The 13,533-nt window shown below is 41.2% G+C and overlaps 1 protein-coding gene across 4 annotated transcripts in view; it reads right to left on the bottom strand.

Annotated features, from left to right (window-relative positions):
* MYLK3 (myosin light chain kinase 3) overlaps nucleotides 1-13,533 on the bottom strand; it is a 51,989-nt gene that overhangs the window by 18,478 nt on the left and 19,978 nt on the right. For 3 of the 4 annotated variants that reach the window (XM_072422252.1, XM_072422249.1, XM_072422251.1), the window contains exons 2-5: nucleotides 6,365-6,455; nucleotides 4,405-4,771; nucleotides 2,485-2,879; nucleotides 1,841-1,946 (exon numbers count right to left, since the gene is read on the bottom strand). In XM_072422252.1, coding sequence (XP_072278353.1) covers nucleotides 1,841-1,946; nucleotides 2,485-2,879; nucleotides 4,405-4,771; nucleotides 6,365-6,455 — 959 coding nt within the window. Of the gene's footprint in view, nucleotides 1-1,840; nucleotides 1,947-2,484; nucleotides 2,880-4,404; nucleotides 4,772-6,364; nucleotides 6,456-11,577; nucleotides 12,100-13,533 lie in introns of those variants that run through there. The other variant, XM_072422253.1, reaches the window with a different exon arrangement.

The raw sequence follows: 13,533 nt of genomic DNA, 5'->3' as shown, positions 1-13,533 counted from the left end.
GAGACCAGTGACATCACTGAGAATGCCTCCTATCCATTCATTGCAGACTAAAAATGCACCCTACCATTCTTGAGACTGATAAAACACTTGAAATGTGGCCTATCCATTAACTAAAGAGCTGTGACTTTACAAAGAATGCAGCCTATCCATTCATTAGATAAAATCACTTGGAATGCATTCTACTCTTTCACCAGCAACCATTGAAATAAACATACGGCTGACCCCTGGGGCTGATCTGTATACTTTGTTGGAATGCTCTAATATTAGAAATGCATTTCTGTGTTTTAAATCAACATCGACATTGTGATTGTATTTTATCCCGCAGAATCAAAAATCTCAGCAAGAGTTAAAGATCCTGTTTACCTTCCCAAGCTCTTGGGTGACATTTACAAAAAAAGCCAACACCAACAAGATGTAGGAGTTTGAAACAGCTTGTGTTCAGGATTATATGTCTTAAGGGGAAAGCATTGCATACATATGGTTGTGAATGTCTGAAATGCGGTGATTAATTAGTAATGTGTTTTGTTCTGGGAGCGCTGTGGTTTATTCTAAGGTATTTATATATTTTCGCACAGCCGCCCTGTTTGCTCTATATTTGGCTCTCCAAGAGCCCTTCGGATCTAGCTTAAAAGGCCAAGCAAGCAGTGACGTTCCTTTTACTTTCTGGATGTACTTGTGAATCCGTGAGCCTTCACATGATAAAAATATTGTTATCAGGGTGTAACTATAAATCAGCGATCCCCCCAGCAAAACTTTGGGTGGGATGGCCTCAAACCTACCGGAAGTAAAATGTGGAGTAGCAATTGTCACCGCTGCTGCAACCTGTGGGCCCCTGGCACGTTGCACCCTTCCCTGAACCCTCTTAGGCACACTTACACACATTGACTAAAAAACACACACAAACTTACACCAATACACACTCACCTAAGCACTTTTTGGAACCCCTAATTCCAGACAACTTGTCTCCCACTTTGAGCTTTCTCCTGCTGTGTTACCCTTCCATTGCCCTCCTCTAGATTGTGGTGCACAGACCCCCTTCCCAGCCACAACTCCCTCTGCCTCCCAGCCTCGTGCTTCTCTTTGTGCACCAGGTGGGCTAAATCTTGGAGATGATTACCATCCTTCATCCACTAATGCAAAAACCTCACTTCCTACCTTGTACCATGCTGACAGTGAAGTCAGGAGGGGCAGCAGGGCACAACAAGCCCCAAAAAGTGGCAGCAAATGTCATGCCTCCCACCCTGGGCTCCTCTAAAGGGGTTGAAGAGGTCATAGTTAAAGCCCTGAATATTTAAAGACAGTAAGCTGACTTGCAATTACAATGAACATCACCATTAGGTGCAGATTTACATGTCCAGAGCCTGGCACCCAAAGGACCCCTACACAACGTTTTTGGTTTACTGGCCCCTATCCAACTCAGAGTACTTGAAGAACTTTATATGTGATGAATGTTTATCTGCTAAGATAGGGAAAACATTTGTGGTTAATTATTTCTCCTTTGCCTCTGCCACCCATAGGCACAAAACTACTTGGATCACAAGCTGTACCTATACATTCATACAAGACTAAGGTATCCCTTTAAAAGTTCTATGTTATATATTAAGTTATTGTTTTTAGGAAAAAAAAACATGTGGAAATATATAACTTTATTTTGATCCATCCTGTCCAGAATGTAACACAAGCTCATAAAAGGAAGAGAAGCCTTAGGACCCTATTGACCCAACAACAGCAGCCAGTTCTCTTCCCCCTCTGTATAATGGTAACCTATGCATTGGCTTGTAATGCATTAAGATGGATAGTTTCTACAGCAACATGATTAGTTTGGAATTGCCCAACTTACCCGCCAAGGACTTCATGCTGGCACACTGTGTAACAAGATGACAATATGGCCTGTTTAATGCTGACTATCCTGTGGTTGAAAGGTGCAGGGGGTGGTGGGCAATCATCTACAATAGGACAATATACAACAAGATACAAGATCAGGAGAATTTCAAAAGTATTTGCACAGATAAAACATGCAGAAGGGAAATAGATACCAACATTTGAAAAGTACGGCGCTTTTGGGAACTATTAAACACCAGCACATTGGCAAAGCCCACCTATCTCTTCTATACGTGGAGTCACCAATGTACTTCTTATTTCTGTCCATGTGCCTACAAAGACGACACTTCTGTCTGATGCCATCAATCTGCTGTTTTCTTGTAACTCAGTATAAAACGAGACATTTGCATTTCTAAAGCCTTCACAAACTCTTGCAAGTTGCAAGTTCTGAAATGCCAAACAAAACTGAATACATTCACTTGCTGGTACTGCCATGTTAGCAAGAAAACATGGAGGTCCATTGACCAGAGGTTCGGGGTCACTTTTGTTGACATGTCTAAATCATGCTAAATTTTGCATATCTGCATTGGCTATATTCTAGTAAATTCTTTTGCAGTCTGGGCTTTATGGTCAATTGAACAAACATGTAATTTCTCTTCTTACCAACAACATGCAGGGACAAATCCTCCGGAGCTTTCCTTGGATCATCTGATGGTTTGGTGGCTGCAGCTGGATCAGGAGTTGGGGCAGAACCACAGTCTTTTTTAACCAGTTCTGTTTGGATGCGTTTTACTGCTCCCTTTACTCCCTTGTCAGTATTTTTCTCTTGTTTTAAGTCCACGTGGCCCATCTTCTGGGTTGGCAGAGTCTCCTTCCCAGGGGCATCTGGTTGAACCTCCATGGTAGGGGTAGCTGGGGAGGTTTTCTTGTCCTTACTCAGAACTTGTGTTATCTGTGGTGTTGAAACCGGCATACTTACTTCTGATTTTTGTTCATTTTCTGGTCTTTTTCTGGTTTCCACATTGCTTGTCTCTCCTGTCTGTGCACAAGTGCTTTTCCTCCAAGAAAAAAAAAATGTATGTATATTATACGGTCATGGTCAGTATATAATTAAAACTCTTACTGGTATATTCTCAAACAATCCTACCAACTGTTCCACTTTGGAAGGATTTGTTTCAGACCTAAGTCTGTTGGACCATGTTTTATCAGTGTTCATGTTTTTTTGCCTTCCTCTGGGTCAATTAATTTCCTAGTCGGTGAACTTGATGGATTTGGTTTCTTTTCAACCTCGCTAACTCTATATGTAAGTCCTTCAGTGCCCGTTTGGCTTTCAGACATTCCTCTTTGTGGGATCTGTTCCTACGTTACCTATTTTTTAACAGTAGAAGAACATTTTTTGCTGATAATTAGATCCAACTGAGCATTTAGATATACACACATTTAAATTTTTTCTGCACTGCTTACCAAGGCATCCAAATGGCTGTTGGAGTGGAGCCACATCTACCAGTCAGACAGCATACCATGGATTGGCAGGAGGTGGTACAAGGTTCTTTACCTTACCAGTGACTAAACTTCTAACTTTGTTTCACCATAAGCTACATAACTGGTGGTATTTGTCTGTTAATAAATATACAGACCAAGATAAAGTTTCCATTGGGGCAGGAAGGTAACCTATCTTCTAGTTCCTTTCAAAAGGCCATTTGCCTTACCAAAAGACCATGTCCATTTGCAACAGTGTTTTCCTTGATAAGGTTTTTGTAGTCTATGTTCTCTAAAATCTCCAAAACAATATATCCACATTCATGTTTGCTCTACACTGCTTACCCGAGCAGCCAAATGGCCGTTGGAGTGGAGCCACATCTACCAGTCAAACCACAAACCATGGATTGGACAGCTTGGGGTGATGTGAAGTCCCATATCTTCACTAAGACTAAACTTCTTTTGCTAAAATATGATGAAGAATGCAAAACGGTCTTTGTTTCACCATGATCCGAAACGCTGGTGATAACCATCCATTCATACACGTACAGACCAAGATTTAGTTTCCATTGTGGGCAGGGAAAGCCACAGGTCAGGAAGGTAACTATTCTTCTAGGTCTTAGCAAACGGCACCTATAGACAGCTGTGGCTACACAGGCAAAATCACTGACTTTTCACACTTTTCCTTTTGGGAACAATGGTTGTCTCTAAAGCATGTACAGTTTTGGCCTATACATAAACATTCAACAATCTTCTAATATAGCCAATTATCATACACAAGACAATTTAATGCATATGGAGCACCAGTAGACACAATCAACTAAGGTACATTGGGTTATCCATTGGACATTCTTGTCTATAACATTGTGTGGTCTATGTGAGATTCTGCAAAATGTCATTCATGTTTGAAAACTGGATAAAGTGGTCCCAGTGTTCCCCTCCAGTGCCAAATCTCATAAAATACATAAAAAAGTTGATATGGATTTGGATGAAGGATTGCTTGAGCAGGACAGATTATTTCAATTGTCAACATTTAAACAAAAATTTAATACAAGTAGAATATTTAACAAAGAACACCGAAAGAAATTACGGCAATCTCTGTACCTTTGTAGATTGTCTTCTGTTGCTGGTGGACATGTTGCAGAAGTTGGGTGTTGAGTTAAGAGACCAGGATCTCCTCCAGGTTCCTCAAGAATCTGCTTAGGTTCTTTATTCTTTGAATTCTGGTCTGCTGCTGGGGTAAGAGGAGGTTGTATACATTGGGCATCTGGATCTGTCTGGGTACTTTTGTCTCCCGGTAGTTCTCCTGCCACTTTTTGAGCCCATGGTTTGGTATTATGAGAGCTCTCAGGTTGTTGAGGTATATCTAGAGTCTGGACATTGGTAGAGTTGGTTTTGGTAGGATGAGTACTACATTGAGCGGTCTTCTGGCTGAGTCTTTTTCCTTCTGAGCTGCTGCTCTTTTGTGGAGCTGCAAAACAAGACATTTAAAAGAAGGGCTCTTCTCCACTTAACCTACTTTTTACCCTCCAGTGTCCACGCTGTATTAGGTAGATTGGCTCCTTTCTAACTTTCCTTCTGCTTCCACTTCACCACTCCAATTTCTTTCCACCAGTTTTTACCCTGCTTTGTGTAGATTTGCCCTTTCCTTCCATAAAAAAATTCTACATTATGAGGTTCTACGTTGTAAGGAACAATGGTACATATTACAATAAAGCAATATTGCTGCAACAAAGATTTTGGTGGCCTTGCATACAATATAATGACAGGACCTGGCTACCTAGTCCACTGATCCATAGAACGCTAAAGTTCCCTGAGAGTTTGCTATGGGTTCCTAGAGCAATGAGCAATTTGTGTCCCTCAGGTCAGTTTAGGTGACACCAATGATCTTTTTGGCTATCTGTAAGGGTGACATTCTTCCCGATGGCCAGCAATGTAAGAGGTATTCTTCTCGCTGACCACCACACTAATATACTGTGAGCTATGGATATAGTAAATTATAGAAGGGGTTCCCTAAAGACCTGAAAGTTATTTCAAGGGGTTCCCTGTGTTAAAAAATTGAGAAACACTACTCTAGACACATTAAAAGAGGAGGCCCTGGGCACAGTAGCAGTTTTGACAAAATAGACCACATCAGAAAACCACCAAAAAAAACTTGCTTCTTGTAACCCAAAGTCAACATCTGTCACTGTGTTGAGAAATAAATACTCTTTCAAAAACAATACTCTTTCTCATATATATATATATATATATATATATATATATATATATATAGAAGAACCCAAAATATAAGCCTAAGGTACATTATATGGGACTATCTGAACCATATAAGCTTGTTGGATTTCCATTTCCAAACCATTGACCATCAGTATGGAGCTGCCAACACTCCCTGCCCCATTCCCCAAACTTTCCAATGTTAGATCAGGGTTTTGTTCAGCTCACTCCAGTTCTTCTATACCAAACCCATCAACCCCTGGCTTCAGGAAGTCAATTATGTGTTTCAGGGGAAAATCAAGCTGGAACAAAAAAAAGACCTTCTCAAAACTGTTGCTACAAGCTTGGAAGGCCACCATTGTTGGAACTCAACCATTGGGGTCACATATTTTCGGCCTTATTGGTCAGTTGATGGTCAGATGTTCACCAGGTTATAGCCATAAAATATATTCCAAATGTACAAACCAGTTAATATAAACTGCTATCCAGTACACAAAGGATTCAGCCTATTTGTAACCTGAACAATAATCTTATTTTTCAGGAGCCAGAATCAATGGACTGGTTCATAAGGAAAAAAAACTCAAACCAGATCTTCTGGACGTGTACAAAAAAAGGTTTTTAGGCAAAAAAGTGTAAAGAAAGACATTTCATTAGTTGATTATTACAAAAACACCCAAAGTGATAATACACGTTACCCATTATATAAAAAGGATTTTAGTGAGTCCATAAATGCGAAAGGTGAGGGTCTTAACACCCGACGCGTTTTGCCCATATGAGGCTTCTTCATCTTTATCAATGGATTGATTTGCAAATAGTTGAAATACCAAAAACTAAAAACAAAACCACTTACTTGCTGGAGCTTTTTGAGCATCGATCTGAGATCCTCCGCTGGCGAGGACGTGTTTGGATTTGTTTTCTTTTTCTTCTGAGTCATCTTTGGCCTTCAAAACAAAAACAAAAAAATACAGCAGTTAAAAATGGCTGGAGGACTTTCAGAAGATAGTAGCCTATCACCAAAACCATTTAATGGAATCCTAACATATTTTCTTGCTGTTCCTTGTATCCATTCTGGCATTTCATATATAGAGCTGTAGAGGATCTCTATGCAATTCACACAGCACAGTCAGCTGAGCAATTGTGGTGGCAAAATCAGTTGCAGGATAAACCATGTATGTAATATAATGTATATGGTACAATCTATTAACAGACTTTTAATTTTCTAGCTTTCCCTGCAATACTTACCTTTTTTCAGCCTTGGCAAAATCACTGGACTGAAGCTCAAAGGTGACTTTTCTAATACTGAAAGGTGAAACGTTTCCTAAAACGGATACTGTTGCTGTGTTAGGCATTTATGCCTACTAAAAGGCCCTCTTTCAAAAAAAGCCATCCAGTTCAGACTTTGCCTGGGCTAAGATGACATCATCAGTCTGCTACAGGCAGAAGATAACATTTCCCTAGCCTCTTCCCCTACAACAGGCATGTCCAAAGTCCGGCCCGGGGGCCAATTGTGGCCCATTCAGCTTTCCACCGACCCGCAGCCTCTGTCATCATAGGGAATCCCCTACATCATTATAGTGGGCGTGTGCTGTGCGGGACCTGCACAAACCACACCCACTCTGACTGCATGGAGACTGCATTGACCCCGGTCTGCACAGGGAATCCTTAACGTCACCCTGGTGGGCCTGTACTGTGTGGGACCCACACAGACCAGGCCCACACTAACCCTGGTTAGTGGTCGGCCCCCACATATTTTCACCTCACCAAATCTGGCCCTCTTTGCAAAAAGTTTGGACACTCCTGTCCTACAGTGATTAGTTTGCAACATTGTAAGTTTGTATCAAGTTGCACAATTAGGGGCTATAGCATGGGCTGATCTGCGTCAGACAGCAGGATTGTCACAATCGTGCCAGCATCTCATTGCAGGAAGGCGATGCTGACGCTGAAAGATGAATAAAACAAAGATGGTGCCATTGTTCTGGGAAGAATAAGAAATGAAGGCTGATCAGGAGGAGCACTGAGACCTGTGAGGGGTACATACCTAGAAGTGTACTTATCCCAGTGTTTTTCAACCGCTGTTCCGCGGCACACTAGTGTGCCTTGAGAGATCTTCGGGTGTACCGTGGGAAATTATCCAATTTCAGTTAATTGGTCTCAAAATGATTTATTTACTGCAAAAAATTTGTCTTCATTTGTCTATACCAGCGATGTATAGTGATAGGCAGAACCAAAAAAAACTCTTCCACTAGATGGCAGCAGGTAGCTAATTTACGTGTCTGACTTTTTGGTGGTGTTCCGTGGGATTTTTCTAATTGTAAAATATGTGCCGCGACTAAGAAAGGTTGGGAAACACTGACTTACCCAATACAGCGCATGCATGGCACATATCTGATGCCACATATGGCCAATACTATGATTGCAAATTGCACAACAGCTGCCCAGCTAACTTGACACAGCCTCCATTAGGCCAATAACATAACGTTTGTCTGATGACAGGTTCACTTTAATCCCTGAACATTTAGCTTTTCCCTGTGAGCCACCAAAAAACTTCTAGAACTAATTTTGTCTTCCCTCTCCAGCAGCAGGTGCTGTAAAATCACCGTCCATCTCTTCCCCAATAAACAAGAAAATATTGAACAAACACTCCGCAGACAATGATCTTTTAGCAGCATTTCCATTTACAGTCGCTGCCAGATGCCGTCCAGATTTCACAAGGCTGTTTATACTCCCCCGGCACCATACTTAATCAGTCACAGCGATGGATCTGAATGCGGCCCCGGCCTCCCGCCACCAGACCCAACGCCGTATTTGATATTCTGTTTTCAAGTTATTCTTTTAAAATTCCCTTTTCAGCGGTGTCCTGTCACGTCTACCAACTACTTGATCTCACTTCAGAATCTGTATTTCACAGATCTCCCTCTGCTACGTGATTTGCAGGAGTAAAATTCAGTTTACAGAATCAAAGGATACAGATGGCAAAGGCCAAATTGTCCATCTTGTCTATTAATCTTATTGATTAGAGAGGAACACTTGTTGGATCAAAAAGCAAAATATTGTTACATCGGGACGGATTCATTAACGCTATTCAAGGCCGGAGAGGATACACTTTCTTCAGTGAAGCTAGGTGATCCAGCAAACCTGGAATGAATCTGGTCCTCGATTCAAAACATTTGCATAGCAAACATAGCAAATGACTTGTTTTACTTTAAGTCTCTAAAATTATCTATTTTCATCTGTTTGGGGAGGATTCCTTGCAATAGTTTTTGTCTCTAACCCACCTACAATAGTTAGGCTATGGCTTTGATTTATTAAAGATCTCCAAGTCTGGAGAGGATACACTTTCAACAGTGAAACTGGGTGATCCAGCAAACTTGGAATGGACCTGGTCCAGGATTGAAAACAACAGCTAACAAATAGCAAATGACTTTGAAGAAATCCATTCCAGGTTTTCTGGATCACCCAGTTTCACTGTTGAAAGTGTATCCTCTCCAGCCTTGGAGAGCCTTAATAAAACAGACCCAATGTTTAAACCATGGATCCCATGTATAGATCTAGTATTCAAGGTAAAATTAAATATAATAGGATCTTGCCTATCCGGCTCAGGGCCATCCAGCCTCTGTACTATCCGGCTTAGTATGGAGTCCGGAAAAAAAAAATCTAAAATTCCATGGCGGTGTGGGTGGACGTCTGCTGTGGTGCTCCTACGTGGTGCACGTGTAGACGTCTATGCTGCCTGCTCTCCGGAACTGTTAGCAAATGTCTGCGGAGAGAAGAACACCGCCCATGAGTGGAGGTGAGTATTGTACTTTAATAATGGGACTGTCAAATATCCGGCTTATTTGTTATTCGGATAGTCGGGAGTTTACTGTAGATAGATTAATTGATCAAACACACCAGACTTGATTTTTTAAACCTCTCCAAGACTGGAAAAGATAAACTATCATGGGCGAACCTTTGTCATCCTGCAACGCTGGAATGAATTTCTTTTGCTATTGTTTGGCAAATGTTTTCAATCTTGATTCAGGTTTAGATGGATCACCCAGATTCTTCTATGATAATCTTCTCCAGTCTTGGAGAGTTTTGGTGAATCAGGCCCAATGTATAGTTGCTGTGCAGGTTCATGTTCTCACTGTGTTTCCAACATACCAAAAACATACTGGCAGGGTAATATGCAAACTTCATACCAATATTGTGTATGCAATGTCAACAAAAATGTGTTTTGTTGGGGAAAGATTAGAACCCATCAGGTTTATATTGCTGTGCAGGAATCTGTTGGAATGTGTTCTCACTTCCTGTCTTGGTAACAACACTTTTGGAATTCTGCGGTAGGGACACAGATAATCATTTTTTTAATAATAATTTGATCGGGGGTTTAGTGTTCCCCTAAGTTATAAAAGAAAACAATAATATTTTTGACTTCTCCTTATGTCCTGTCTTGAACCCTATAATCAATCATTTGTGAATGATTTGGCTTTTACAAACATAGCAAGTGCACAGGAATAAATAAGAAGCATTCTAACATGGTAATGTATATGATATGGAACTATAGAGAAGTACGGCACCTCGTATTCTCCCATTCAAGTTCTCATCAGAATTTCTTAGCTACCAAGATCAGGAACATCTGGCACATATGTAGGGTGAAGGAACCCTTGCAAACACCATGAGATGGTGGCTTTTTGTTTAACGCGTACCTAAACTCAGAATTTTCACTTTACATAAAAGGGTAGACAACCCTTTATGTTAATTAAAAAGTCTGTTAATTATATTATGTTAGCAAAAAATTAATTAAATTATCTTAATTAAAAAAAAAAAGGCGATTGAGAATGAATGGGAGTGCAAAAACCTTCCGGGATGCGTGACGTAGGTATCCCAGGAGGGTTAGCACTCCTATTCATTCTCAATTGAGATCAGGCTCTTGGGTGGTGCTTCTGCGCATGCCCGAGGTGCTCATTTTATCAAAAGGGGAAAAAAAGACGTATGCGCAGTGAGATCGGCAAGTTTTTTTCCTCAACTACATCACCCGATCTCGCCCCTGGGTCTGGTGACGTAGTAACAAGAACCTGGAAAAAGAGGAGAAGATGGCTGGCATCTGGAGCACCAGCGGATACCGGGACGACGCGGACCGATGGAAGAGACCTCTATACCTTTCCACTGCACTGCGGGATTGAAGGTAAGTATATTTTTTTTTGTTTTGGCCTTTTTTGAGTTTAGTTCTACATTGTAGAGCACATGGGTGTGTAATGTAGAGCTCGACAGGAGTTACATCTTCAGTGGCCATCCAATGGCCAAAGAGAATTGCCTAACTTCATAGAAGTATGCCATGGCGCGGGGGGTAAAGACGGTGAGTATTACACACAGGTAAATATGTGCCATAAGTATTCTGTACATACTTGGTGATTAGGGCACAAGCTCACCACCCAACAACGAATTAGGTCCTACTTTAAGAGGGATTCCTTCTCACTTCCTGTTGTAGCTCCATAATGGGATGCAAAATGAAATTTTCCAACAGACAACCAACAACCTTTCTATGAATTTTAACCCTTTTTTGTGCTATCTTTAGCTTTAGATATATTTAAATAGAAAAAAGCTCTGCTTATTTATGCAAATTTTGGCTTATCCAAGGATGCCCACTATTGGGTATCCATTGTTGTCGTTGCCCTGAAATTAAATTTAATAAATCAATGTTAAAATTCTACTAAAAATCTCTGGATATGCTCTGTCATAAAGAATATTCTTCAATCTCTTGTCTAGTAAAGGACATTAAATTTACATTCATTATAATGAAATGGGCTCTTACCGTCCTTAATTCACTCAACAAGGAAATTCTCATCTGACCCTTAATCATTAAACCTTCTTCATTTAATTTAATATTAATGAACATGGCTAGATGACTTATACATGACAAACAGAGTCCCACAAGATGCCACCAAATCATTAAAAAGTAGACACATTACCCTTCTACTCAAGCTAATTAGTAATCAGTCTGATCTCTTGTCAAAAAATTGGCCCCAGAACAAATGTGTATCTGACCATAAAAAATTTATAATACTACATCAGTGTACCAACCTCCTCCTTCTTCTTCCATGGAACCGTACCCTTTAGAATGAAATCCACAATTTTAGAGTTTTTCAGCGTGTTTCCCACAAAGGCCACCACCTTATCCATGGTAGACATCATCTTTTCAAGACCATCCAGCTTCTCATGGTGGATAATAGATTCTTCATGTAATGTCTTGAGAAGCCGTATCAATTCTGAGAAGCTGCTTTGTCCCTTCTCAATTTTCTCCTTTGGGTTTGGTCCTGTTGAAGCGTTGGTTCCATTGGAGGCTGATAGTTTATCCATGCCTTTTCCCAACAAGTCCATACCTTGAGAAACAATTTCCAATTTTCCCATGACGTCTTCTTGAAAGTGTAGCAGCTTGTCCATTTTTTCATTAAGAAGGTTCAGCTTGGTGTCCATGTTGTTGACCAATCCAGGATTCTTCACGGGGGATTTTCCAGATCCTGAACTATGGTCAAACTTACTTTCGTACATTTTGGCCAAGCAAGAGGTTATTGACTCCTGCTTACTCATTTTTTGGTATTCTACTCACAAGGCTAATCTGCCTTTGTCCCGGTAATCCTTCTCCTAATTCTGCATCTGCAAGGCTTTATGGTCTTACGGCATCCTCTTGGTGGAAACTGTAGATGAGACAATGGGCATCGAGTTTCTTGTATGCAAATAGATTTAACTCATGCTATCTGGCTTTTCATTGTGAGGCCTCTAAACAACTGACTAAACTTGGCATTGAGGCTTTTTTTGGGGGCTCGTTGACGTCACAGAGACATTTTAAATTCTTTCCTGAGAGCCTGGTGATGGATAAGCACGTCAAGAATTGACAGCATTAGCAAGTGACAGGAGGCAATGTACGTTAGGTCCTCTGAAATGCATGTCGGACTTGAATAAGACAAAACCCATTAAATTGTGTATTGTACCAAGGGGAAGAGGATGAGAAAAAGTGACACAAAAATAAGTTGTTCATATTAAAAGCAGCCGCGTTATAAGTGGCTCTCTGCACATTTGGACTGACAAGGCTGACCCGATTTGGCTGTCACTTGTGTCTAAAAATATCCGACAATGACAAGTATAGAAGGCTAACACATAGCTGGCTCTTCGTAAATTCAATCTGACAATACAATTGAACTGTTACACTTTAAATACTCCGAATGAATTACAAAATTATTTGGTTCCCCTTCCAGCCTTGGCATTTGAAGTGTTTGGGAAAATAACAGTTTTGTAGCACATTGTGTTCCAAAGTCTTTCATTCCATCATTCTTTTTTATTTATTTAACTAATGTACACAGCCTGACCAAACCAAAGTTCTCAGGTCTGGGGGAAGGGGGGCAGTGTTATGATCTGGGGAGACCCCAGGGCATTGTTTTGATATGGGGTGACCCTAGGGCGTTGTTTTGATATGGGGTGCCTCTAGGGGCAGTGTTATGAGCTAGGCTTCCTGTGGCAGGCATGGGTATTATCTGGGGATCTTGTGGGAGCAGTATAATGATCTGGGGCACCATTAGGGACAGAGTTATAATCTGGGGTGTCTGTATGGGCTGTCTTATGATCCAAGGTGTCTCTGGGGGTAATGATAAAATCTGGGGTGCTAATAGGGGCAGAGTTATGATCTGGAGTGTCTGTAAGTGGAAACTTTATGATCTGGGATGCCTGTATAGCAGTGTTAATATTGGGGGTGTGGGGCAGTGCTATGATCTGCGGTGCCTGTGGGGGCAGTGTTATGATCTGGGGTGCTGTGAGGGCAGTGTTGTGATCTGGGGTGCCTATGGGGGGAGTGTTGAGATCTGGGGTGCCTGTAGGGGCAGTGTTATGATCTGGGATGCCAGTGGGAGCAGTGTTATGATCTGTGGTGCCTTTGGGGGCAGTGTAATGATCTGGAGTGACTGTGGAAGCAGTGTTATGATCTGGGGCGCCTGTGGGGGCAGTGGTATGATCTAGGGTGGCTGTGGGGGCAGTGTAATGATCTGG

The sequence above is a fragment of the Pyxicephalus adspersus genome, chromosome 9 (assembly GCF_032062135.1).
Source record: "Pyxicephalus adspersus chromosome 9, UCB_Pads_2.0, whole genome shotgun sequence".
Lineage (NCBI taxonomy): Eukaryota > Metazoa > Chordata > Amphibia > Anura > Pyxicephalidae > Pyxicephalus > Pyxicephalus adspersus.
This window is presented reverse-complemented; position numbering and strand designations above follow the sequence as displayed.